Below are 26,804 nucleotides of genomic sequence, written 5' to 3'. Positions count from 1 at the left end.
ATTTTATGCGCTGTTTTCAAGGACCACGCAGCAAACACTTAACCCCCAAGCCAGCCACCCCGCCAAGCTAAGAGCGCAAGCTCTGCCCAAAGCTCGCTCGTTCTCTCGCTCTCTTCGGCAACTGGAATGTGTAATGAGAGCGGCGCGCAGTGGCGGCAACTGCCAAAGGGGGTTGTTCTGGCCACAGACCAAAAATTAGGGTCAAACACTTTTGTGGTTGTCGTGGCAACGTCACGACCACGACCAGGACACAGGGGCACAGGACATGGCAGTTGGTTTTGTTGTGAGTTTGTTTACAGTCAGCAAAGCGAAAGCTGTCAAGTTATTGCCACGTTTGAGGCTGGCAAGATGAGTCTGCAGCGCAAGCCCATGATGATCACAGATCTGGATCAGAGCGATGAGGACAGAAACAAAGCCAAGGCGGCGGCGGCGCCAGTCAGTTCCACACAGCCCAAGCGACAGCGTAAAGTGCTGCAGACGCTCTCAGGGAACTTTAGTCGCAGATCGCGCAGCGTTGAGGTTGAGCAGCGCCAGCAACCGCCGCCGCCCAGTGCTGGCAAGAAGAAGCCTCAGCAGCAGGAGCGCACACTCAACGCCCTGCTGCAGGCTAAGGATGAGCAGCTGGAGCAACTGCTGCAGCGCCTGGCCATGCTGCACAAGTATAACGAACAGTTTGCCAAGGAGAACGAGCAGCTGCGACAGCAGAGCACGCAGCTGGAGCGACGTCTGGCGCAGACGCAGCAGCAGCTGGACAGTTGCGCCAGCTGTGAGCAGCTGAAGCAGCAGCTGCAGCTGCGAGAGGAACAGCGCCTGGAGCTGCACAACGATGTGGATATGCTCAAGACGCTGGTCTTTCGCCTCAATGTGCAAATCGAAAGCTATCAGGATCAGCGACGCAGTGGCGAGCAGCAGCCGGAGCCAGCGCCCAGCACAGTGCCCGAGTGGAGCAGTGGGAAGCTGCCCACGCATACGTTGATGCCGCTGCTGCAGGCCTATGACGAATCACTGCGGGATAAGGATTCGTTGCTGGCGCAGTATGCGGCGGACTTTGAGCTGTTCGCCGGCGAGCTGAAGCAGGCGCTGGAGGAGAATACGCGTCTGCTGCAGTCGCAGGAGCAGCTGCGTCGCGATGTGGGCAACTGGGCGGAGGAGCGAGTGCGTCTGCAGGCGCAGCTGGGCGTCTGCCGCAGCAAGGCGGAGGCGCAGACGCGCAAAACGGATTTGGCCAAGGAGAAACTGGTCGAGGTCATGCATTTCTATGAGCAGCGCAATCAGACGCTTATCCTGGACATGAATCATCTGCAGGATGCGTATGCACGCTGCAAAGCAGAGGTGGTGGCCATTAAGAGCATGCCCACGCCGGAGCCATCGCCGAAGGTGGCGCCGGCAGTGACCGGCCAGCCCAGTCTCGAGTCGGAGGCAGTGCAGCAGTGCAAGCAGCTGCTGGAGGAACTGAAGCAGGAGCATGCGCGTGAACGTGCCACACAGCAGGAGCAGCTGCAGACGAGTCAGACGCGTGCGGCTTCGGCTCTGCGCAGCGCGGAGAAAGCGAAACACGCACGGGATCGATTGAAGGCGCGACTGCGCATGACGCTGCAGTGGGCACAGAAGCTGGAGGCAGGTCAGGCCGAGATGCGCGATACCTACGATGCAGTGCAGCATTTGAGCACGCTGCTCAAGCACAAGGAGTCGCAGCTGCGCGGCCTGCAGTCGCGCAATACAGAGGAGGTGGAGAAACTGCGTCAGAAACTGGAGCAAAAGGATGAGACTATCAAGAATCTGCTGCGTAGCAAGCTGGAGCGACGCAGCGCCGTGGATTAAACATTGTCATTGCTCTTTGTATAGTTAACAATTAAAAATATATAATTTCAATACAAAATACGTTAATAACTTAGAGTATAGAAAGCTTTTGAAGCACAGCAATAAACGGCTCCAGCGCTTGGTTGTAGTGACTGGGGGGGAGGACTGGAGCTGGACGCCACTGTGTGCCGGCGGCATCAGTCGAGCGTTAAATGGTTGCTGGAATCGGTCTGCTCGCCGTCATCGCCACTGCCGCCGGCGCAGACGACGCACGCCTTGGGCACCGTCTGCTCTATATACATGTTGATCTTCTCCAGCACCTCGGGGCACACGCCGCGCATCAGCTGCTCATAGCGCGCGGCGCCCAGTTGCGATTGCATGCTCTGCAGCTGCCACTTGAGGTATTCGGTGAGCGGTATTTTGTAAACGGGATCCTTCAGCACCAGCTGGCGATGGCGATCGTCGTGGTAGGTCTTCGAGTGAAAGTCGTCATACAGCTGCGGCTGAAAGTCCTCCAGCTCGTGCTCATCGTGTATGACCAGCGAGTCATAGTAGCGTGGCGTGGCCTTGTCAGCGCCCTCCTCGCTGGCCGCGTACTGCTTGTCCATGACCTCGGCGAGCGTCTCCTGAAAAGCACAACAATTAGTAAAAGATTCAAGCCATAGGCATGAGCTACACTACTTCAACCAGCTGCAGTATGACTGGGAGTCGCGCCAGCAGCAAATCATTGTCACCGAATATGGAGGCGAACGCCAGGCAGAAGAGCTTGCGCTTCTCCGCATGCGTATCGGCCACGAGTGGAAACATTTCAATCCACACATCCAATATGCGCTCCAGGGCATCGGTTTGCGGCAACTCCTGCACCACGGACATGAACACCGCCTGATCAATGAGCAGCGTGCGTGCCAGCAGCGTGAGGTGCCAGCTCATGGTCATGGGATAGTCCTGCTTGAGACAGACCTGCTGGAAGACAAACGGCAGCGCAGGACGCACCAGGCGCAAGCCCATGTTGGCGTCCGTTTTGAGGCAAGTCTCAAAGATGCGCAGCATGGCAATGATGCCCTCGACGCGTATGTCCTCGAACGTGCGCACGCAGTAGGAGACAAAGCCCTCGCCATAGCGACTGAGATAGGCCTGCAACAAAATAGGAAACATTAATAATCATAGTTTGGATTAGAGACTGAAGTGTAGTTCACATTGGCGTCCAGCAGGATGTAGGCGTGTATCAGCTGCAGCACTGTGCGCAGATTCTCGGAGGACATCTCTATGATGGGCAGCAGATGATCGCAGAGCGTCAGCAGCTCGGGTGTTAGCGCTGTGGAGTTGCCAATGACCGCCAGCCAGAGCATGATGCCATCCTCTATGAGATAAACGTACGAGTCTTGCTGCAGTGAAAGAAACCGAGTGTGAAGTGAGTGAATCTTTGTTTATCTTCGTTTGCTTACCTTTAAATCCGTGCTAAGCTCAATGACGCTGTAGAGGAACGGCTTCATGCTCTCGGGCACATCGCGTATGGTGCGCACCAGCTGCTCCAGCGTGCCAATGATGGCGCAACGCAGCATGTTGTACTCCGACTCCTCGCTCTCACGCCAGAGCAGTGGCAAGTACGCGATGAACTGCAGCGCCTGCGGCTCTATAAACTCGCTCATCTTCTCCACCAGCAGCGTCATGGTGCCCAGCACCACAATCTTTGTATCGCAGGCGCTGGACTCGCGCAGCAGCAAGAACAGCGCCTCGAATAGAGGTGAAAAGTAAGGATGAAATGCTTCCGGCATGAACTCAAAGTCGTCAATCAGCAGATTCAGCGTACGCGCCGCGGCCAGACGTATGGGCATGTCCTCCGTGGGACGCAGCAGATGCAGGCAAGCTTCGTAGGAGAGCGGACGCAGTTCGCGTGGCAGCTGCACGCCCACCCAGTTGCCCACCAGCCAAATGATGCGACGACGCAAGATGCGAAAGTTGGGCGCCTCAATGCGCAGCTCTGCGAGCAGCTGTGAGGTCAGCCAGCTGCTGGTGTCCAGCTTGTTGAAGAAGTGAAAGGAAGCCTGGCCAACGGCATTGTAGATGGCATCCTTCAGCAGTATGGCCTTCAGTTCAGACTCCGCCGAGAGCTGCAGCTGCTGGGCGCGACGCACAAACTTGAGCACCTCGTTGATCATGGTGCTGGAGTGCTGGGTGAAGCAGGTGAAGTAGAGCGTCTCCACGCAGGGACGCAGCTCATACTTCCAGGCATCGCCGCCGCCATCCTGGCCATAGCCTTCGGGATCGTTCTGCCACTCCGCCAGCTCCTCGGGCGTTAGCAGAAAATAATGTGTGACAATTTTCTCACACAGATACGCCACACGCTCCACGCTGAAGAACTTGCTCTGCGCGCTATTGGACTCGGCCTGCAGCGCGTCCTCCAGCGAAGCGTTGGAGTCATCCGGCGCTATGCTGTCGTTGCCGCTCATCATAATGCCCTTGAGCAGATTTATTGCTTGTATTACAAAATTGCTAAAGTTGATGCATTCGCCGGAATCGTAGATTAGGGCCGTGCCATCGTGGAACACATAGTGGAAGCTAAACTCCAGCGCCATGGAGACAAAGCGTGCAAAGGACAAGGCGTGCCGTTCCATAAACTCGTTCAGCGTCTTTATCATCTTCAGTATAAAGTTCTCCACATCGCGTATCAACTGCTCGCCCGCCTGACGCGCACGCAGGTCGTAGCGCAGCTCAAGGCACTGACGCAGCCGCTCGAAAAGCTGCTCGATGAAATTCATATAGTCGTGCGACTTGTACGGCTTGCCGCCGCAGCCAAAGACCACGAGCTTGCGTAGCGATCGCATGACAATGTGCGCGCGTTGCAGACAGCTGTGGGCCTGCGCCTGTGCCTCCGGCTTGGTCTTGAGTAGCTCGATGAAGCGCGCAGTGAGTGGCGCCCAAATATCCCAGGCTAGATAGCTGAAGATCTGGGAGGTCAGCTCCTCAAAGGCGCGTTTCTCGGCCATCATGCGACGCGAGGCAAGCGACTTGATTACGTAGTGCAGCATGACTAGCGTGCGCTGTTGCTGCGACACAGCGCTGTCGCCGTTGTCCACGCACGTTTGCAGCTGCTTCATTAGCGTGGGCAGCAGCTCCGGCCAGCTATCGATGCGAGCGATTTTACTCAACAACACGGCGATTTGGAGCGCTACCTGAGGCACATCTTCGGAGTCGTAGTGCTGCAGCAGCAAATTGCGTATCTGCTGCTTCTGCTCGGGCGTCAGCTCTTGGCGTGAGTTGTGACGCCAGTAGCGCTCCACGCCGTTCTTCAAATACACTGCAGCCATCCAGCGTATTTTCACAGGATCCGCATTGGCAAGCGTTGCGTTGACGCTGTCAGCTTCGCTTGGCATTTTCATGCTTAGCCTGGCCAGTATCGGAAAGAAGCCGGGCTGGCTCTCCCATTCGCGCAGCTGTGCTTCTGCTGTTTGCACAATTTCGTGATCGGGATTTGCGGCCCCTTGAAGTGCGGCTGCAACGAGCTGCTCGGCCGTTGCCATCTTCAGCTCGCTACACACGCACACACACACAAACACTCGCTGGTGTATCTAGTTGCTTGAATTACAATTTTGCAGACTAATTGTACGAAATTTGTGAAAAATTAAAAATTACTTTACCGATACATTTACGTACATATGTGACTTAACATGCTTTAAGGTCTCTGTTCAGCGAGCAATCGCTGTTACATCTCTGTTACAATCGATTGTTGATGTATCTCGAAGATACGTTTTGTAAAATCCATATTATTCAAGCTGCATAAAATCTAAGAGTGAGAGATAAAAATATTTAGGAACAAGATGTAGAGCAACTATACAATTGAGTATCTGAAATCAAAATATTTTATTTTCAAATATTTGTTGCAAACCAATCGATTTTCTACAGCTGCTTTTAGATAGTTGGCAACGCGATGGCCAATCAGCTGACTTGCGCTGGCGACGTAAACATATTTTTTGATATCAGCGAAATAGATAACAGTTAAGAAAAAAGTTTAGTCATAATTTCTGGAGCCATGTTGAAGGCGGTAATATTAATTGGCGGTCCCCAAAAGGGCACTCGTTTCCGCCCGCTGTCATTGGATACGCCAAAGCCGCTGTTTCCAGTGGCCGGACGCCCATTGATTGCCCATCACATTGAGGCTTGTGTGCAGCTAAAGGAACTGAAGGAGATTCTCATCATTGGCTTTTATCCACAAACGCAAATGGAGGGCTTCGTCGGCGATATGCAAGCGCTTTACAGTAGCAGCAACATAAGCATCAGGTGTGTTTTGGTTTCCAATTGACTGACGTGTACCAAAGTCTAGTATTGTTCTTATAGGTATTTGCAGGAGTTCACCTCGCTGGGCACTGCAGGCGGCATGTACCACTTTCGAGATCAGATACGTGCCGGCAATCCGCGTGCGTTCTTTGTGCTCAACGGCGATGTTTGTGCCGACTTTCCGCTGCAGGAGCTATATAGCTTTCATACGGAGCGGCCATCTAGCGCTTTGGTTACCATAATGAGCACGGAGGCGACACGTCAGCAGTCGCTGCACTATGGCTGTCTCGTATTCGATCGCGCCAGTGGTGCTGTGTCGCATTATGTGGAAAAGCCGAGCTCCTATGTGTCCACATTCATCAATTGCGGCGTATACGTCTGCTCCATGGACATATTCACCAAGCTGGCGCAAATCTTTCATGCCAAGGGCGACGAGTACAGCTGCCTTAGCTACTGTAACGGCAATGGTAATGGCAAGGACCCGGGCCACATTAGATGGGAGCAGGAAGTGCTGACGCCGCTAGCCGGTACTGATATGCTCTACGCTATGCCTGTTCCCAACTGGTGGTCGCAGCTGAAAACCGCCGGCTCGGCTATCTATGCCAACCGGCATTATCTGGATCTGTACAAGCGCACACATCCCGAGCGACTGGCCAATGTGGGTAACAAGCGCGGTGAGGGCGATGGCAACCTCATCTGCACCGTCTTTCCCGATGTCTATGTGCATCCCAGCGCTACAGTGCACCACTCTGCCGTGGTGAGTAACTTAATGTGCTATTCTTGTTTTATTTATGTAATATGTTCTCCTTTAAGCTTGGTCCCAATGTGGCCATTGGCCCTGGCGTTAACATTGGTCCAGGTGTGCGCATACGCGAGTCTATTGTGCTGGAGCAAGCTCAGATTAAAGATCATACTCTTATACTGCACTCGATTGTGGGTCGTGGCTGCACTATTGGCGCTTGGTCACGTGTCGAGGGCACTCCCAGTGATCCGGATCCCAATAAGCCTTTTGCCAAAATGGAGAACCCTCCACTGTTCAATAACGAGGGCAAGCTAAATCCCTCAATCACAATTCTGGGTTTGTTTATTTTTTAATACAAAGATATCATTAACTAATTGCATCTCATTTTGCAGGTTGCTTTGTGCAAATCCCCGCTGAAAAGATTCTGCTTAACAGCATTGTCTTGCCGCACAAGGAACTGAGCCGTAGCTTTAAGAATGAAATTATTTTGTAAAATATGTGCCTTATATTTTTTAACTTATAATTCTATCAGTATCCTATGTAATGGTATTGTGCAATATTTCTATAAATTGTCTTTCCTGCCATGCTTTTATTACACATTTTAAATAAAATCGATATATACAACTTAGCGCGCAGTATCGATATTTTTATATTGTTGTATATATTGATACAAACTGTCAGAAAGAGACAACGATAGTACGCGAGTTTAATATGGCGCGCTGCTTTAAATTTTACAGAAACTGTTGATCTGCAGACAAATAGTTCAAAAGCTAATAAAAACAAATTACAACATTATATTAGTTAATGAAATGCAATAATATACAAATTTTATTTCTTATTTGGATTTTACTACGAAAAACTTAGTTTTCTTCGCGATCAACACACTGTTATCCAACTGCAGAGTTGCTTTGCATATTATTTCGCGGAAATCGATTCTGATTGTTGCTGTCGAGAAAGCGGAATTCTTTTCTACCGACATAGTGCCGTTTAAAATAGCTAAAGCTTAAATTCAGCTTTAATGTCGTGCAACAAATGTATTTTCATTAAAAATGCCTCAGAAGAAACTGGAATTTCACAGCTTTAAAGGGACAAACAGGTACGTTGGCAGTTCTGTTGATAATTGGTCAAGAAGAAGCAGTTAAGGTACATAGACACACACACACACACACACGCATGCAGGTGTACAGGTGTGTTGTTGGTGCGGGGGCTGCGCGAGCGGCTTGCGCAAGTAACTTCAGCTGAGAGAGTGAGAGATACAGAGAGAGCGCAAATGAGAGCGAGTCATGCCCAGTGAGCGTAACTGTCTTCGGTGTCGCTGTGTGCGCAGCGTGGGAAAACTGCAATAAGAGCTGTTATAGTAAACCCCCATTGACTAAGCCACTGCGCGCTCAACGCATTTTGATTTTAACGTGTTTGTGAGCCGAAACATTGTTATTGTTACTCAATTTCGTGCAGTTCTTTTTAAATTAAATTTGTTTATGCACTGCGCTTGTGCCAAGTGCTTGGACAATTACTTGCATACACTAGGGGGCATTGTATTACCAACAACTTGTGGCACGCCAATTGGCAAAGCAGCCAATTTTTTTTTGTCTTTTTCACTTATGGCCTGCTGTTATTATTATTATTATTGTATTTGTTGTTGTTGTTGTGCGTTTGCGTGCTGGAATCTTGTTTGGCATGGCACCAACGCTAGCACCAACACCAACACCAGTTAAATGGCCTATACACCTGAGCTGTGAGCAGAGAGTAAAGTCTGCTCTGCTCTCTTGTTAGCGGCATCTCCCGCTCCCACTCTCGCTCGCGCGCTCACTTACACAACGACACAGCAAGCAAGCGCAGCTCACTCACCTTCGTGGCTACCTGTGGCCCACGAATTCGATCAGTCGTTGTTTTAAACTGGAGACAGACGAACGCGGTCGTCGCAGCAAAAGAAAATAACTTAACGCACTTGCACACAAGCGCACACAGACACACATGTACACACGTACACTCCCCATTTAGTCGAAAACTAGAAAGAAAACAAAAACAACAGTTAAATAAAAATATAAAGAGACACGCACACATACTACTACACATATGTACGCTTAATGTGGCGGTTGGTAGTAGAAGAAGCAGCAGCAGCAGCAGCAACAGGCAGCAAAGAAGGCAAAAAGTGACTTGTTTTCTGTTTGCATGTGTATGCGCCGACGTTGACGCTGACGTCGGCGTCACCGTTCGTTCGTATGTTCGATCGTCGTTGATATGTACGTGTTGGTTTAGATCGCGTCGTCGTGCAAAAGGTAAACGAACAAACTAACTAAGTACTAGTCAGTGTGACTAGCAAAAGAAGCCCAGAAGCTTACAAATAATACATACAGGCGCCTTTTCTACATACACATGCTTGCGTGTAATTGTATGCGTGTGTACTTTAATATGCTTGTATGTGTGAGCTGCAAAATGTGTTAAACAACCAGAAAAGAAAGTGCAATAAAAAAATTGTGAAAAGCAGGCACAGCCACAACGACAACCAACCACAACAACAACAACAACAACAACAACAAAGTGCAATGTGTTTAATGTGCTGAGATCAAACGAAAGAAACAGTTAAGCACAGGCAAGAGAGCAAGGAAAGAAACAAAAAAGAAGAATAGAGAGATAAGCAACAACCTGTTGCAGAAGAATCTAAATAACTGTGAAAAAGTTTAAAGAGTTGGCGTCATTGTTGTATGGTAAGTTGTAACTTAATTTATCAAAATGTGACATACATATGCCAGTATGTACATACATACATACATACATACATAGGTATGTACATTGGTATGCCTGCGTGTGAATGAACGAATGAATGAGCGAGCAAAAGACGAAGCAGATGCGCAAACATAACAAAGTGAAAACATATTTACAGTTACACACAGACAAGAAATAAAACTTTACGAAAAAAAAAAATCTACAACAACAACAGCAGCAGCAGCAGTAAAGAGTGTACCAACTGCGCAGCCGCAGCAGCAGCAGCTACGCCAACGTCAGCAGCGACGCCAACGCTGCTGGCAAAGCTCAATGCGGCTGCGCTTTCAGAGACTCGTTTTTGTTGTGGCTTTGGCTTTTTATGCTGCTGCCAACAGAATCATAACAACAACTGCAATAATTGTTATTGCACTTGTTGCTTGCGCAAGAGCAAAAGAGATGGAAATATAGGGCAAGAGTGAGACAAACTGCAACAACAACAAAAAAACTTTGGCAATCGGCATTTGACTCTGCTGCTGCAATTTGAAGCAATCATAAGTTTCCTGTTGGGAAAACAAAAAAAAAACAAAAGTAACGGCACACGACAATTTCGAATTCCCAGTAACCAGCCCCAAATTCGCGTTACCTCAAACAATACAAAAATACTTGCGCAATGCATGTCATTCAAAAAAACAGGCTTAAACAAAGTCGCGTATTTCTTACTGGTTTCACCAATTTATTTATTAATTATAGTACATTTGTTTGTGTTGTGTGTTTGAGCAGCTGTCACTAATTTATCGTATGAAATAATTTTGATTTTTCATTGTCTTGCGCTACAGCAGAAAAAAAAACAAAAAAAAAAAGAGAATAAAAAACCGTAACGTTTTCTTTAATGATTTTCGGCATTTCTTTTTCACTCAGCGTTTGAGGCCTTCTCTGACCGTTCTAATTAGCCAAAAGAGGCCACAACCAGCCAGCCAGACTGACTGACCACCGTTAGCTTCATTAACGCAAACCCAAATGCTGTCACTGTCGATCAGCAGACGAAACAAAGTCAAAACGCAACGGTTTTCTCCCTCCCCCTGACCATGCCCAAAAAGTTAGTTGGCCAACTGCACGCTAAGAGCACTAAGTAGACTTAGACTTAGACCTTGAGCCCTGGACAGGCCTCAGTGCTCCGCTGCTGAGTGAGCGTGCGAAGCGAAAGGGAAATTCATTTTGGATGCTCACAGATTTTTTTATATAGTATAATATTTGTTTTGGCATTCAACTCGCAGCTCAATTTCTCTTGATTACGAGTACATATCTATTTCTGGTTGGGGTATTATTTGTGCATTAAAATCAAATCAAATCATTAGTTTGTCTAAACGTTTACAACTAACCACTTTGCCAGCCAGTCTAACTATTGTTTACGAGTTGAGCCCGCTGTCTATCATAAATCAAATACAAAGCTCTGAGCGTGCAGCAGTCTTAAGTGGCTTTCAGCAAAACGATAATAAAGAAGATTGCAAATGCAGCTAGGAAATTGTTAACATAAAAATGCTTGCAAAAAATGGTTAATTAGATTTGAAAAATTATGTGCGTTGCTTGTAATTAAAGACAAACGAAACCTTTGCCCCTAACCTTTATCATTTCCTAAAATCATCTGAGTGATTTGATCTAAACTGTTTAATTGTCATTTCCTCATTTGCTGCACACCTTGAGCACTTCCCGCTTCGCTTAAGCTCGACTACACTTATTGAACTTAAAGGCGCTGGGAACATAATTATTCTCACACACTGTACTATTGCCAATAACGGCAGACAGCACAAAAAAAAGTGCATACCATAAATTGCAGAAGCAATCACTCATTATTGAGATTGCCACATGCTGCTGCTGCTGCTGTTGCTGCTGCTGTTGCTGCTGCTGCTGTTGCTGCTGGCTGTGGCTTCCTCTCTTGTGGTCATTTCCATCAGAGATTTGCTTAAACAATATGAGTTATTAACGAACTGTGGACATCTTGAGAAACCACAAACAATAATAAAAAGTGGACATAAAAAAATGGAAGTAAAAGTACAGAAATGAGAAACTGTCGCAAACAGTTTAAGCTTTAAAACGCTTTCAGCTGACTTAATTACGAACCAAAAAGAAAAAAAAAGCTAAACATTTCATTTTTTAGCTTTATTTTTGGTTTTTTGCATTATTTTTGTATTTTAATTACAACAGTAAATGAAAAACAAAAGCAACATAAACTGACGATGGCGACTCTGATTGCGTCTGAGCACCCCGATTAACCCATGCGCGCCGTTGACCTTTGGTTAGGCGCTTGATTTTTACTTGTCTGACTGACTCTGATGCTGACTCTAAGCCACACATATATAGTATATATGATTATATAGTACAAGCTCATGCCATATATACACTTGGCTGTTTTCATTAAAAGTAAAACTTTTCACATTAAAAATGCTCATAAAATTGCACTTTAATTTTCGTTGTGTCGCCGACGTTTCCACACACATTCGCCTTTTGCTTGACTTTGTCCATTTGGCCGCCGCTGGGCACGCCAAGCTGGAGCTGGGGCAGGGTGCTGGGCAAGCAAAATTAAATTTCAAATCGCTGTGCAGGTTAATAATTTCAATTTGACCTCTTTGGGCTCAAGCTTAGTTTAGTTTACTTTTGTTTTTGCTGTGTCGTTTGATCAAACACACGAGCACGAACTGCAACTTGACAACAGCGCGCGCGGCATGCGAAATGCGCTGTTGCCAATTTGCAGTTGTGTGCTTTAACATTTCTTAAGTGCAGCACACACTAAAAATTAGGTTTTTAAAATGCATGAAAGGCGTCACAAGCAAAGGTTAACAAAAAGTTTAACAACTCTCTAATTGTCTCTTTATTTTTTATGTTTCTTCCACAGGCACAACCAGTCGCTAAACTCGCTCAAAATGCTGGTCATCAGTTAACAATTAACAACAAGAACAACAAATAAATTCGGTTAATACAAAAGACACACACACACACACACAAATTTATAGACAGACAGACTCACTTGCTGCAGTTGCCCCAGAGAGTGCCAAAGTGCAAGTCTAAGTCAAAATGCAGGTACCCGAACATGTCGTATCGCTTTACATAGCAACCTGTGGGCAGAATGGACCCGGTCTGGGCTCCGACGAGAAGGAAATCATACTGCTTGTGTATGTGCTGCTCGAGGTGACAACGGGACAGGTGAGTGAGCTCCAACTACATATAAATTAATAAGTTGTCAAAAAATGAGCAAACGCAAGCTCAAGCGAATAAGCGCCGCCCACTGCGAGCGCGAGACTCCATTTTGTTTGAGCGCTTAATTAATGAATGCTGTGCCGATACACACACACACACACACACACTCACACTGAAATATATAAGCTGCACTTTCAACTGTGCGCGTTGATTATGTTACAAAAGCAACAACAAGCAGCAGCTCGACTTTGATTCGCTACTCTATATATAAATTTATAATTGCGCCGAGCTGAGGCGACTGTTCGGATGCGCTCTTTAGGGTATTTGGAAGTCACAATTGTGCATTGTGTTGTGTAGTTACGAGTCTATTAGCTAAATTGTTATTGTTGTTTTTGACATTTATTGGTCTTTAAACAGCGCAAACAGAGAGGGGGAGGAGGCGTTTACCCTTCTCAATTCTCCTCCACTATATAAATATGTAAACTGCCCGTTGCACACACTTGCGCGGCTATTTGCATATTTTGAGTTTGCCAAGCGATTGACACTAATTGTTTGAAAATGCCTAAAACGTCGTCAGACCCACACACACACACAAACGTTATATAGTCAGCATTACTTATAATTTAGTTTTAAAGAATGCATTTCAAGTATTTACCTTAACTAAAAGCAAAGTTTTTCCCTCGAGTTTGCTAATCAATTTTGTCTGCTGCTCAACTTTGGCATTTTGCGTTGATTTTTGGGCGTTTTCAATACGCAATTTTATTTGCAAACTGCACACAAAACTTGTTGCCTGTTCGTTACGTAGGCGTTTTCCTGCCTGCCCCGCTCTTAACCCTTTGCGTGCGCAGACAATTGCTTGACATTATAGAGCTATATACATTGTTTACACCCATTTACAACAGATATTTGCCTGCATTTGAGGTTGACATTGCCTTTCAGTTTTGCTTTTTTTTTTTATGACTTGAACACGCAATATATAGTGAGCGCATCTCTAGACTTAAGGCAGATGAGTCTTAAGTGCTTTTTAATGGCGTAGCCCTCGCTGACATTGAACGTCGCCTGTGCTGCTTACGTGTTGCACGCCCAGAGAGTTCAACTGAATAGAGAGTTGCCAACAGCGAATTTGCCACACTTGAGCGACCAGTTAATTTTAGCCAAATTATGATTAATATACTGATACTTTCGCAAATCGTCGTATGCTAATCTCTAGCCCAACAGACAGACAGACAGACAGACAGTTCATTATGTATACCAAAGTAAGGTAGCATATTTAAAAATATATTTCATATATATTTATTATGAACTAATGAACTTTGGTGTGTGAGTCCCCCCACTCGGCTTGGAAAGTTTGCACAGGTCAATGCTGAAACTTTCTCAATTTTGAAGCCTGCAAGCAATTGCCAAATGGTTTGGCTTTGGCTTTGGTTGTATAAGATTTGCTCATTTAATATGTTTGCCAAATTTATGCAAGTTTATGTTTGTTCTTGTGATTTATGTGCCAAGCGTTGTTAACAACTCACTAAATGAGAGTTTAGCATACACAAAGGTTTACTGAGCCGCAACGCTTCGAAATAGTTCGGCTCACATTATTTATATTTTTAGCAAGGGCTGGCTGACGCACAAATTGTCATATGGAAAGTCATATAAAATTATAATTGGTATCTATGGCATTGACATGACTATTTTTAATATAATTTCTTGTTGTTTGGGTTTGCAATTAAGCTGCCTAATGAAGCTCCACTTCATATAGCTGATTAGTATGCGCACTATATACATAGATATAGATATGAGCGAGTGCAGTGGCGCTTATTAGGAGCTGTGCAGCAATAAAGAGCTTGAAATTCAAATTCATGTTGTGCTCAAAACTTTTCGCTTAAATTTCTTTGCTTTCTAAAATAAACAAAAAGTAAAATAGATTGTCAAAGTTTCCTTCCGCAAGCAACATGCAATCTTATTGAACACTTGATAGACACACACACACACAGTTTCCTTAGATATATATAGATTTCTTGTAGCTGCAATTTGCACAGATTGACAGACATATAGACAGCCCCACGTTTGTATGTTTATAATTGGCATGTTAATTATAGTCTAGTTATGACTCGCATGGCAACAATTAAAGTTAATTAACATTTAAAATACAAAACAAAAAAATAAGTAAAGCTGACTGCAAGTCAAGCGCTGTAGCTTAAACTGCATTTAGCCAAGTTAGTTGCTGCTGCTGCTGCTGCTAAGCTGAATCCAAAATTGAATTGTTTATTAAGAGTCTGCTCTGATTTCTAGGCCACACTCAGAGTTCTTGCAGCACATGCGATATGCAATTAGAATGTGTAATTTCATTAGAGTTTTCACTTGGCATTGCCGTCAACTGGCCTGGCCACGTTCTCATTGAACTAGAAACGGCGCAAAGCATGGACATGGACTGGTTTTCAATGGGTTAATATGCTATATACTCAATTAAAAATTGCTCTTTAACAATTTGTAACACACTGATTTGCCTTACAGTTACTTTTGGTTACTTTGTGCACAATCTTTGACCTTAGCCCATGTTCAATGCCTAAGCCTGTCGCCGTCTGCTTCCTGCTGAGCTGGAGCTGGAGCTGGAGCTGAGCTGCGGCATGTGTGGCAACCATTTTATTTTGCTTGCTGCAGGGCTTGCCTTTTGTTGTTGTTGTTGAATTTAACATGACGCGCCTCATAAATATTTCATACATATATATCCAGTAGCTTCTGTTCTCTACGCTGCATTGTTGCTATATATTCAAAAGCTATGCAAATCGATGCCAACAAAAGTCAGCTAAAGTCTAAAGAAAAAAAAATGTATTTTTACTTTTACATGTTTAGTTTTGTGCCTCTGCGTAACGCTCTGATTTCCAATCAATATTAGCATAGCTACCTGTAGTTGTTGCCTCAGTACTCAATTCCCAATTCCCAAGCCCAATACCCAATTCGAATTCCCATATCCGTTGACGCAAGCGCCGCTTTGGATATGCTAAGCAGCTTGAACTTTGTTTAATCATATGCCATATCAAATAGCTGCTTTAATCAATCGAATCAGCTGCTCAGGTGCTAATCACTCTCTCTGTCTCTCTCTCTCTTCTCTTGCAGATCGTTGGCACCAAACAAATACTCGTGCGCCCCGATGGCTATTTCATCAAGGATCGCACCATATCCAGCTCATCGGACAACTCAAATGTCACCAGCAATGCCGCCTGCTCACCCCCACTGGCAATTGGCGATGCCAGCAACAACAACAATAACAACAACAACATCACAACTGCAGCCAATGGTGCGAGCAACGGCATCAGCTTGGAGAACAGCAACGAACTCATTTTGCCCATTGCCGAGGCTCAGGCGCAGGGCAAACCGCTCAATGAGGCCATCGAGGAGGTACTTAACTTACTTTATATATATTCGAAATTCGCCTTATCATGACGCCAAAGCAGATTCGATAAGATTAGTCTGAACAACGTGCTCAGCTCGTGCTGTCAGCTAATTATAGTCAAAATTTATATGCTCAACACATAATCCTTGGCCAGTCTGTAACTCGATCTGGGGGTTGCTGTGTGTGATTGAGAAATACAAGAGATAAGCGTAATTTCACGCTCACCGTGACTCGGGGATTGCACTTGGAGTTTTGGGCACTGGCTGCTCCAATCTTATCGTGGCTCTGATAACGCGTCAACAGCAGCACCAGCGGCAGCGGCAGCAGCTGCGTTACTCGAACATGCTGACAAGCCTCCGGCCTCTGTAACGCTTGTTACGGAAATGTTCACGTAAATAACAAGCGCTGGGGTTGCAGCTCAACCAACTATGGCATACACTTTGCCACGAATAAAACCTAAAATACAAAGTAAAATTTATTTTAGTTACAAAAATGCATTAGAATGTTAAAGCTATAAAATATAGTAAAAATTGGGTTCAAATTTTTGTATGTTGTTAGACTTTTAGACACTTCTCCTATATTGTATCTTTATTTTATTTTCAATTACTGATTACAAGCTATAGAAAATATTATTAAGATTGGATTTTAGCTTTGGAAGCTATTTAAACTTTAAAGTTCTTATAATTCTTCTATAATATATTTTAAGAATTTTAAGAATTTGAAAACAATAGTTTCGAGTTTAATTAATAATAGCAGCTCACTTAAATATATAGTTTTATTTTAGTTACTATAATCGATTACAATGGACCAGCTGTAATAAATATTGTTAATTTTTTATTTTTAATTAGAGTCTCAGCAGTATTTGCCCATTGAGCCTTCTCCTAATGGTTTTTGAGAACTTTAGCATAATAGAGCAAATTTTTGATACATTTTTATTAAAATATGCAGCTCATTTGTGCTTATCGATTATTCAGTTTTAGTATCATTTTATTTTTAATGAATACTCCATTATTTTTCATTTGAAGAATTTAAAGCGCGCACTTGACAATGGCAGCCCACTTTAGTATACCCTCTTTAGACTTTTAGCCAACAAAGTGTATGTAAAATGATGTTTTGAGATAAAAAGATTCGCTCGATAAGTGGGAATTGTCAACTTGGGCGCAACAGTTTGTAGTTTGTAGTTTGTAGCTGTGGCTGTGGCAAATGCGATTATTAATTCAAGTGCACTATAACCTTAATGAACAAGCCCCAGAGGCTTGTAGAGAATATCATTTAGCAATATCGTGGACTTTGCAGTCTACTTTACATGTTGTCGTATTAACAAATTCTCTGTCAGCGATCCGCAAGCAACTCATGACGTGATGCACTGATCGAGAGGGGAGGGGAGCTCGGTTGGCATACTAATTTGCTTGGTCAACAAGGCGTCTCTGGCTAATAAAAGCCATTAGATAGCTTAGATAGAGAAGCTTTTGCAAATATTTGCCAGGGCATATGCAAAAGTTGGAAAACCTTTTGGGGAGACTCCGTCAAGGGTTATCCCATAGTAGTTTGCTGCCTATTCAACTTTGTAATGTGACTTTAAGCTGCATGTTGTATTCACTCATGATGACTTGACTAAAAAGCAAACAGACGGCAAATCCGTTTGCTACGCTTGTTGTTGCTGCCGCTTAATTGACAATAATTGCAAATAGCCACAGCTAGTAGTAGATACACTAAACGAGTTTAGAGCTGTAACCTAGAAATGTGGCTGGGCTTAGGCCTGGCTCTGGCTTTGCATCCAAATCCGCAACACACTTTTGTCAAACCAAAGCGAACTTTGGCTACACCAATTCAAACTAATTGAAATGTTTTACAATTTGCTTGACGTCACAGCTTAATCTATTAATCTATTCTATATAGTTCGATGCCTATCTGCGTTCGCTGTCGCTGCATGATGCAGAGATTAAGCTGATTACCGATGGTCAGCTGCCGTTGCGTCAGTGTCTGCATCGCGAGGCCTGCGCCAAGGATATTGAGCTGCCCGCCTATTATCATCAGTTCAGCGATTTGCGCAAGGAGTTCCAGCGCTACAAGTCGGGCGATCTCTCGCGCGCGCTCGTCCCGCTCAAGGATATCAAAAAGATGCTGCAATCGCCCACGCTGCCCATGCCGCAGTCCATTGGGGAAATGCTCAAAGGTGCGTAGTCACTACTAGATTTGCATTTATTTATAAATCATTAACTTGTTAATTACAGAGCTCAATACAACGTCTGTGGAGGACAATGACTTTTACATACGTGAATCTCGCGATATGGTCACTGTGATTCAAACATTGCTGCAAGCGGGTAAATTAATTGCTTTAACTAATTTATCGGGCATTATTAAAAGCTCTCTCTCTCTCTCTCTCGTTTGGCAGGTCATAAGTTTGATACTAATGAGCTCGTCAATTTGGTTCTGGAACCTGGTATTTGGTAAGTTATTGATAAAAGCGTTTGATAAGTTTGATAAACTTTGAGTGGAGTCTTATCAAATCAAAATACACACGATCTTGATTTCAAATAGAATTTTTCTAATAGCTAAAGTCAAGTTACCCTAGTATTTAATGTTATACCCATAATTTCTTGGATAAACTGCCCTAGGAAAAAAGTTGTAATATTAGATTGAAGTCAAATTACCATTGAATTTGTTATTGTATTTTTTATAAAACTTGGGAAATTATTTTATTATTTTAATTTAGTATTTTATTTTATACACATATTTTCTTTGAGAAATATTCCAAATATTCTTCGGTTCTTTTCAATAGCACAAATCGACACTTTCTAATAAATATAAATATTAATTATTGAGCTAAACTTAGTTGAACTGTTTAATACCCAAGCTCTCTATTTCAATCAATTGAACTAATTAAATGTAGCATATTATTTATTTATTTAATTGTGTTACAGAATTAATTCTAATATAAGACTTAGCAACAAAGCGCATGCAGCTTAAATAAATGTTAATAAAATATTGAAACATAATTAGTGTTTCTAACAATTTATTAGCTACGCTTTGAACCAGCTCAAAGGAACTGTTTTGCTAAGAATTATTCAAATTATGCTGCCCTGGTTCACTCGCTTGAGTTTCAACTCAATTCTGTAGACTGAGACTGAGTCTTGGCTACGCTTCAATTCTGGCAAGGTCTGCACTATTTTGTGCATTGATCGCCCTTGAGTCCGAAACTCACTCAACGCGACATGAAATAAAAAAAACATAAAAATAAAAACGCTCAGACCTCAGACTGAGACAAAGCTGCGATCGCTTGAGGTTTGTCGGCAGTCAACGTTTGGATTGTAAACCGATAAGAAGTCGAACTGTGGGCAGAGACATAAAAATATACAAAGAGAGCGAGAGAGAGAACAAAGCGTAAAGGGCAGTTTTGGATGAATGCGTGTCTTGTTTTCCGCGCTATCTGCAAATCGCTAAGAAGTGTGTCATAGTCAGATCGGCCATAGCCAACTAAACCAGCACGTGTCCATAAATTAAGAGCAGGTAAAAGTTATAGAATGCAGTCTGGACTACATATAAACCAATTGGAATTATTCATTTTATGTGCAGTTGTTGCCAAAGCCAAGTCAAGCGATTATTCAGTTTCTCTCTCTATGTGTGTGTGTGTTTTAGGCAATTTCCAAGTCAGCAGAAATGTTTATGTTCTTCGAAAACTGAAACGTGACTTGAGCGAACGAAGTGAGCGTCTAGTTTAGCCTGTTATATAACGCCCAGAATTCCAGCTTAGTAACCAGATCTGCCACCAGCCCTTGAGCAATTGATATCGATGCAGTTCAAACTCTAACTCTAAATCTGTTTCTCCCTTTTGTCGCTTACAGCTCAATCGACGACGAGGTGGACGGCAATTGCATTGTGCGCGCTCGCGGTTTGCCCTGGCAGAGCAGTGACCAGGATATAGCCAAATTCTTTCGCGGCCTCAACGTAGCCAAGTGAGTTGAACGAGCAAACGATGCGCGCTGCGCTGTAAATCGTAACCCATTGATAAGCGGGTCAGTGGGATCAGTGCCAGATTACGAGAATTCACAGTCGCTCGCTCGCTCTCTCTATCGCTCGCTCTTCATCTTTTCTTTTCTTTTGTTTTGTGTGTCTGTTGCAGAGGCGGCGTTGCATTGTGCTTGTCGCCGCTGGGTCGGCGCAACGGTGAGGCTCTGATACGCTTTGTGTCCCAGGAGCATCGCGACATGGCGCTGAAACGCCACAAGCATCACATTGGCTCGCGCTACATCGAAGTGTATCGCGCATCGGGCGAGGACTTCTTGGCCATTGCCGGCGGCGCCTCCAACGAAGCGCAGGCCTTTCTCTCCAAGGGCGCTCAGGTGATCATTCGCATGCGTGGCCTGCCCTACGACTGCAGCGCCAAGCAAGTGGTAAGTATATGACGCGGAGCTTGAATCCACTCCCAATCTCAACGCTCTGCGCATTTGCAGCTTGACTTCTTCACCACTGGCGATGCACCCTGCCATGTGCTGGACGGCAACGAGGGCGTGCTGTTCGTCAAGAAGCCCGACGGACGCGCCACTGGCGACGCCTTTGTGCTGTTCGCCAATGAGAGCGACTCCTCGAAGGCGCTGGGACGGCATCGCGAGTCGATTGGCCAGCGCTACATTGAGCTGTTCAGATCGACCACAGCGGAGGTGCAGCAGGTGCTGAACCGCTCGATGGACCCCAAGACCTACGAGTCGAACAATCACAGTCAGCCCCCCTTGATTGCCCAGTTGCCCACCATGCAGTTGCCGCTGCTGCCGCAGGTGGGTGCCGCTGCTGCCGCTGCCGCTGGCCACGCTAACCTGTGCAACACCCTTACCCATGCCCCACAGCATCTCATCACCTCGGGCACCACCAAGAACTGCATCCGACTGCGCGGCCTGCCCTACGAGGCGATGGTGGAGCACATTCTGCACTTCCTGGACGACTTTGCCAAGCACATAATCTTCCAAGGGGTGCACATGGTCATCAATGCGCAGGTAGCACTCTCACACACTCTCCCGATAACTTTGATTTTGAGACTTGATCTCTTGCAGGGCCAGCCCAGCGGCGAGGCTTTCATACAAATGGACTCGGAGGACTCCGCTCGGCTCTGCGCGCAGCGCAAACACAATCAGTTCATGATCTTTGGCAAAAAGTATCGCTACATTGAGGTCTTCCAGTGCTCCGGCGATGACATGAACCATGTGCTCAATGGTGGGCTCGCCTCGCCGGTGGCGCCACCACCGCACGCCCATTTGGCAGCTGCTGCCGCCGCCGCCGCCGCTGCCGCTGCTGCGGGCAAGCAGCCCTCTCTGCTCTCTCCGGGTATGTTAGCTCAACCGCCGCCGCCACCCAGCGGCGCCCAGGGCCTCAGCTCTCATTCCCACACACACGCACACTCACACACGCATGCACACGCGCACACACACGCCGCCGCCGCCGCCGCTGCCGCTGCAGCCGCTCATCATGCACTTCAAACGTCGCCCAATGCTGCAGCCGCCGCCGCCGCAGCTGCGGCCATGCTGGGCGTACCCAACTCCCACTCCTCGCTAACGGGTGCCTCACCCAGCGGTCTCAGCTTCATGTCGGCCCCACCCTCATCCACTCTGACTTCGCCCGCTTCCCATGCCACGCTCGGCTCGCTGCCCAGCAGCAGCCTCTCCCAAAGCGGCCTGTCCGCCGCCCACGCCGGCTACCCCTTCAATCTGCAGCTGCCACCTGCACCGAACTCTGCGCTGCTCGCTCAGCAGCAAGCTCAGTACATCGCCCAGCAAAGTCTCCTCGCTCGCCAGCAAGCCGCTCTGGTTGCCGAGCAGCAGCAGCAGCAGCAGCAGCAGCAGCATCAGCAGCAGCTGTACGCTAATGCGGCCATGCTGCAGACCCATCCGCTGTACATGCAGCATCCAGGCGCCCAGCCGCAGTACGTGCTCATGCAGCATCCGTATCTGCAGCCCTTTCAGCTGGGCTACATGCCCGCGACGGGCTATCAGTTCAGAGGCGCCGCCTCCACTGGCGCCAGTGCGTCCACAGCGACGCAGTCAGCTGGCGCCGCAGCAGCCAGCGCCGCCAGCAACTCCGCGCTGGCTCTGCAGGCGCACTCCATGAAGCGCTCCTATGAGAACGCGTTCCAGCAAGATCCGGCGAGCGTTGCCGCCGCTGCCAGCGCAGCCAAACGCGCGCTCACCCGCACGCCCGGCAGCGTCTACTCCTATTACAATCCCGGCATTTAGGCTTCCAATGCGCAGCGTGTGTGTGCGCGCACACATACATACAAACACACACATACACACACATTCCAGATAAACTTGTTGTAGTAAAATTTGTTGGGTTCAACTTTAGGCTAAGTTCGAAAAGAAAGTAAATGAGAAAATACTTTACGTTGCGAGCCGTAGCATTTAAGCAAGTCTAAGGTCTAAGCATAACTCACACACACACACACACATACACAAACACACACAAACACACAACATAATGTGGGATAAGCTAACATAATGTGTATACGCCGGATTAGAAACAAACACTCACTGTACTTAATTGTTAATTGCTGTAGTAGCAGAGCTAACACTACAAACTTGTGGTTGCTTGTATGTGTGTGTGTGTGTGTGCGTGTTGCATTTGTATGTGTGTGTGTGTGTGTGCTTGATCGCTAACAATAGAGGCTAACATCCTTCAAGAGCAGCGTCTAACTGACTTAATTTTTATTATTGTTTACTTTCTAAGCCTACAAGTGCAATCTATAACTAATCTTTAAGCACACACACCTACACATATACACACACACATACATACATGTCTTTTTATGCTGAATGGCGGCGTCGTCAGGTGTTGGCTCCATGCAACGAATATGAAATTGTTTAATTCTTTTAGTTTTTTTTTAAACATTTTTTGCTAGCAAAACGAAATTATCAATTTAGCTATAATTTAGTTGTTAAGAAAATGTAAAATTTATTGGTTGGCCACTGCGACACGTACATTAATTAATTGAATTAATTAACTAAGCACTTGAAAACTTTTCCTGTGTATGTCTACGCTGCGTGCTAATGCTATATAGCTATAGCTATAGATCGTTCAAGCGCGCAGCTCTAACCACTCGACTCATTATAACTTTTTGAAACGATTTATATTTTAAATGTGCGTAACTGGTGTTAGTCGCAGCATTGGAATTACTTTAATTATCTATATAGTATACATATATATATTTATGTGTGTGTGTGTGTTCTCTGTCATCACTAATTCTAGTTTATAAACAAAATAAGCGCACACTTATATAAAAAATTCGCTTCTTTCGATCGTACGCGCATATATATTTATATAGTATAAGCATATCTGATATGGTTATGGCAATATATATTGATTGGGTATATTTTGTGTGTCTATATAGATATAGCTAACGTTACAGTTATTTCTTAAATGCGTCTAACAATCAGTTGATGCGCTCAATTCAAACTTGCGGCCTTAACTTAATTCCGAAATCGAAATTTCAAAACTGTTTAGCATGGGAAAGATTTTCATTGCTTAGTTGTTCATCTTAGTTGTTTAGTTAGTTAAATTTAGTTGTCATGGGTTGCAATACATATACATACATATATACACATCTATATATATATATATCGTAATGGCTTCCATACAAAACTCATAAGCAGCCCACACAGCAAAACGAAAAGAATTCAAACGAACATTATGGAAACGTAATTAACTTAATTAGTTTATAGTGCACAAGCAATTCTTTATATATATATATACTACAATATATTTTTTGATAATTCATTTATATACTTACATATGTATATTTAAATTTTTTAAAAGCTAGTTACAACTTTTTAATTAATTTTTTTATACTTCAATAAATATGCATATATCGCTATACATTACAAACAAGGCTCTCTCGCATTCTCTCGCTATCTTTCTCTATATATCTGTGTGTGAGACTCTCATTAACCCCAAAACTCATTAAATATTCCAAAAAATATCCCACAAGTAAATCCTAAATGTTTGCACCAAAGTTCTGCCCAGAACTCAACCTACTAATTTATTAAACTCATACTATACGGTTTAAGTTTACTAAAAAAAAAACGAAACAACGACAATGGTCGAGATTGTGTAACGTCCTGCCCCCAACCCACCCACGCTCACCCTCTCCCACCCCCCTCTATATATTGTCTCTGCTCTGGGTTGTACACAAGTATTTGTAACTTGGGCTCGGGCTTGGGTCTAGCTTTATGCGTATTACGTATTCGTATGTATTTTTTTTTAGCGCATCTTCTCTGCCGCTGCTGCTCTGTGGCCGTTGCGGGTACAAATCTATTTTCGCCAGACGTTACGAGTTGCATTCTAATTTGTTTAATTGGTTTGAAAATTGCAGTGCCAAGTCTTGTCTCTCTCTCTCTCTCTTTACGTGTGTGTGTGTGTTTGTAACTATTGCAACTCGGTAACGTCTCGAATGGTAAATCTAATACGTAATACGTAATGCCAATGGGAATATTACTCTAAAAAACAAACACGCATTTTGTATGTAACAAACACAACAACAACAAATGTTAAATGGAAAGTTCAACTCTTTGGCTTGCCAAAGTTTAAATGTTTTTGCTGAATGATTAATCTTGGCTAGAGCATTTATAGCTAGAACTATCTACTTGCCTAACTGATGCTGCTCGGCTGCTTTTGTGTAATGCGTGAAGGAAACTTGGAATATTACGTATACGTAACTGTTGGCTGTGCGTCATGAACAAAAATTTTAACGCAGCGCTTGTCGTTCAGCTGTGTCTGTGTGTCTCTCGTTTATTTGTATCTTAATTTACAATATTTTTATTTGGTTTGCATAGAAAAACAAAAAATTTTTTAGTGGCTGATTGGTGCTTGGATTAAAAAAAAAACAAACACAACTGGCAAAAAAAAAAATGTTTTAAATTTAAACTCGTATGTGCGCAAAATGTATTCATGGTCTCTGGGTAAAATTGGTAAATATATATCAACTACATACATATATACTATATATATATATAACTCTGAATAAATTACAATAAATATTTATACATGTCTCTTCTACCATTTTGCAAATGTCTAAACGGTGAGTGTTGAATACGTTTATATTTAAATAATAACTAACCCTAACAACAACAACAACAACAAAAGCAAACAAACAAACATTAACATTAACACTAACAACAAACATTTGGTTGCAACTGTTGCAACTTGTTCCTGCCCCAGCCAACACACACGCTCTTTCTCTCTCTCTCTCTCTCTCTATCTCTCGCTCTGTGTTGCTTACTCACAAAACTTACTTTCAATTTTGTTTTTAATGCGCTATTTTAAATTTATTTTATTCTAAGTTTAAAGCTTAAACTTTGTGCGGCCTCTTAATTAATTTGCTTTTAATTATTGTCTATGTAGGTGCCACTGTGCTGGGCGCTCACTTTGGTGCACACTTTCCAGCGTATGGAGCGTCGCCGCCAATGCCGCCGCACACGCCGCTGCTGGCAACGCCGCGTCCGCATCCCGCCCACCATCATCATCATCATCATGCGTCCGCCTTCTATCCGCCGCCGCTGGTCTACTGGCCCTACCCCAGTCCGCCCGTATCGCCCACCACCTACTACAGCCAGCCAGGCGCCCACTCGCCCTCGCACCAGCATCAGGCCATGGTAAGTAGTTGCTCTAGCTGTTGCTGTTTAATAAGCCAAACTAATTGACATGTTGTTGCTTGCAGTATCCGGTGGACTTCTTTCCACCCTCGCCGCTCTCGCCACCCAACGCTGGCCTCATTCTAGCGCCCAGCAAGAGCAGCGTGCCCTTTGTGCCACCAAAGCAAGCAGCCAACAGCAGCAACAAGCAGACGCCCACACCTGCAACTGCAGCATTGAGTGTTCAGGCAGGCGGCGGCGCCTTTGCCAAGCCTGTGTCCACTCAAGCTCAAGCTGTGCCCACTGTCAATGGCTTAGTGCTGCCACCTCAGGCTACCACAACAGCAGCAGCAGCGGCAACAATAACAACAGCAGATGTTGCTGCAAGTTCGTCACAAACGCTGCTTAGCCTGGACACGAACCATGCAGTGCAGACCGTCGGTCCAAGCGCTGCAAAAGCAAATGCCAATGCCACGCCCATTGTGAGCAACCCCTGCGTGGAGCTTTACATATCATAGATACACACATACACACACACACACACACAGATACTCTAATGCTATTTCTATTACTATTTCTATTTATTTGCTGACACACACGACAGCAGCAATCATCTTGCCAATCGAAGAAACTTGTTTGTAGTCTAATCTCTAGATCTAGCATCTTTTCTCTACTATGTACAGCTGCTGCTGCTGATAAGGAATCTCGTCTCGTCTCTCAGACAGCAATTAATGAATTTGTTTCGGACTACGCTCTTCTCTCTTCACAGATTCATATTCATTTATCTTTAATATGCCCAGTGCAATGAATGTGAATTGCTCTATTTATTATTGTTAGCCTGCATATTATATTCCAAATATATATATTAGCAAATTAGTTAATAGCCAAAAGCAGCAACTACAAATTTATCCCTAGTCAATAGTCAATTTATTTATATTCGCACATGCGATGTTTTGAATTTAAATTTTGTGCAATCTTTAAATGTCAATGCCAATGCCAAGCAGCATAATTAGTTTAAACTACATCTGCATTGTCTATTAGTCAACACACACACACACACACATAGCATACACATACATATATAGCAGAC

The 26,804-nt window shown here is 44.9% G+C and overlaps 4 protein-coding genes across 7 annotated transcripts; 3 read left to right on the top strand and 1 right to left on the bottom strand.

Moving 5' to 3' along the window:
• The first annotated feature begins 288 nt into the window (after positions 1-288).
• On the top strand, positions 289-1,821 carry LOC108595732 (protein Cep89 homolog). The gene has a single exon (XM_017981015.1). It carries the CDS (start codon positions 349-351, stop codon positions 1,819-1,821), a length of 1,473 nt encoding a protein of 490 aa, XP_017836504.1. The 5' UTR covers positions 289-348.
• Positions 1,822-1,872: 51 nt separating this feature from the next.
• Positions 1,873-5,461, bottom strand: LOC108597559 (importin-11). Its single transcript, XM_017984168.1, has 4 exons — positions 3,246-5,461; positions 2,997-3,185; positions 2,482-2,934; positions 1,873-2,426 (listed from the first exon to the last, which is right to left on the bottom strand). Exons 1-4 carry the CDS (start codon positions 5,319-5,321, stop codon positions 1,998-2,000), a joined length of 3,147 nt encoding a protein of 1,048 aa, XP_017839657.1. The 5' UTR covers positions 5,322-5,461; the 3' UTR covers positions 1,873-1,997.
• A 249-nt stretch (positions 5,462-5,710) lies between these two features.
• On the top strand, positions 5,711-7,401 carry LOC108595488 (mannose-1-phosphate guanyltransferase alpha). Its single transcript, XM_017980739.1, has 4 exons — positions 5,711-6,078; positions 6,136-6,832; positions 6,889-7,153; positions 7,210-7,401. Exons 1-4 carry the CDS (start codon positions 5,831-5,833, stop codon positions 7,308-7,310), a joined length of 1,311 nt encoding a protein of 436 aa, XP_017836228.1. The 5' UTR covers positions 5,711-5,830; the 3' UTR covers positions 7,311-7,401.
• A 384-nt stretch (positions 7,402-7,785) lies between these two features.
• LOC108596633 (RNA-binding protein fusilli) lies at positions 7,786-26,607 on the top strand. 4 transcript variants are annotated; one of them, XM_017982590.1, is made up of 12 exons: positions 8,695-9,525; positions 12,414-12,721; positions 15,824-16,105; positions 18,000-18,276; positions 18,335-18,424; positions 18,496-18,550; positions 19,946-20,056; positions 20,224-20,494; positions 20,555-21,091; positions 21,149-21,419; positions 25,485-25,735; positions 25,801-26,607. In XM_017982590.1, exons 2-12 carry the CDS (start codon positions 12,593-12,595, stop codon positions 26,230-26,232), a joined length of 2,706 nt encoding a protein of 901 aa, XP_017838079.1. In that variant the 5' UTR covers positions 8,695-9,525; positions 12,414-12,592; the 3' UTR covers positions 26,233-26,607. The 4 variants fall into 4 exon arrangements, with proteins under 4 accessions (XP_017838077.1, XP_017838078.1, XP_017838076.1 ...); XM_017982589.2 differs by lacking the exons at positions 25,485-25,735; positions 25,801-26,607 and having other exon boundaries at positions 8,690-9,525; positions 20,555-20,875; positions 20,945-21,091; positions 21,149-23,326; XM_017982588.2 differs by lacking the exons at positions 8,695-9,525; positions 25,485-25,735; positions 25,801-26,607 and adding an exon at positions 7,786-7,913 and having other exon boundaries at positions 21,149-23,325.
• Positions 26,608-26,804: the final 197 nt, after the last annotated feature.

The sequence above is a fragment of the Drosophila busckii genome, chromosome 2R (genome assembly GCF_011750605.1).
Source record: "Drosophila busckii strain San Diego stock center, stock number 13000-0081.31 chromosome 2R, ASM1175060v1, whole genome shotgun sequence".
Taxonomy (NCBI): domain Eukaryota; kingdom Metazoa; phylum Arthropoda; class Insecta; order Diptera; family Drosophilidae; genus Drosophila; species Drosophila busckii.
Note: the sequence above shows the minus strand (reverse complement) of the source record. Positions and strands in the feature narration are given on the sequence as shown.

Excerpts from the sequence above, each read along its gene's own strand:
- LOC108597559 (XM_017984168.1), bottom strand. The coding sequence starts at position 5,321 with ATGGCAACGGCCGAGCAGCTCGTTGCAGCCGCACTTCAAGGGGCCGCA. Across the intron at positions 3,186-3,245 it reads AGCTTAGCACGGATTTAAAG|CAAGACTCGTACGTTTATCT; the intron begins GTAAGCAAACGA and ends CTTTCACTGCAG. Across the intron at positions 2,427-2,481 it reads TCATACTGCAGCTGGTTGAA|GAGACGCTCGCCGAGGTCAT; the intron begins GTAGTGTAGCTC and ends TGTGCTTTTCAG.
- LOC108595732 (XM_017981015.1), top strand. The coding sequence starts at position 349 with ATGAGTCTGCAGCGCAAGCCCATGATGATCACAGATCTGGATCAGAGC.
- LOC108596633 (XM_017982588.2), top strand. The coding sequence starts at position 12,593 with ATGCAGGTACCCGAACATGTCGTATCGCTTTACATAGCAACCTGTGGG. Across the intron at positions 18,551-19,945 it reads GTTCTGGAACCTGGTATTTG|CTCAATCGACGACGAGGTGG; the intron begins GTAAGTTATTGA and ends TGTCGCTTACAG. Across the intron at positions 20,495-20,554 it reads ACTGCAGCGCCAAGCAAGTG|CTTGACTTCTTCACCACTGG; the intron begins GTAAGTATATGA and ends GCGCATTTGCAG.
- LOC108595488 (XM_017980739.1), top strand. The coding sequence starts at position 5,831 with ATGTTGAAGGCGGTAATATTAATTGGCGGTCCCCAAAAGGGCACTCGT. Across the intron at positions 6,833-6,888 it reads CAGTGCACCACTCTGCCGTG|CTTGGTCCCAATGTGGCCAT; the intron begins GTGAGTAACTTA and ends TTCTCCTTTAAG. Across the intron at positions 7,154-7,209 it reads TCCCTCAATCACAATTCTGG|GTTGCTTTGTGCAAATCCCC; the intron begins GTTTGTTTATTT and ends CTCATTTTGCAG.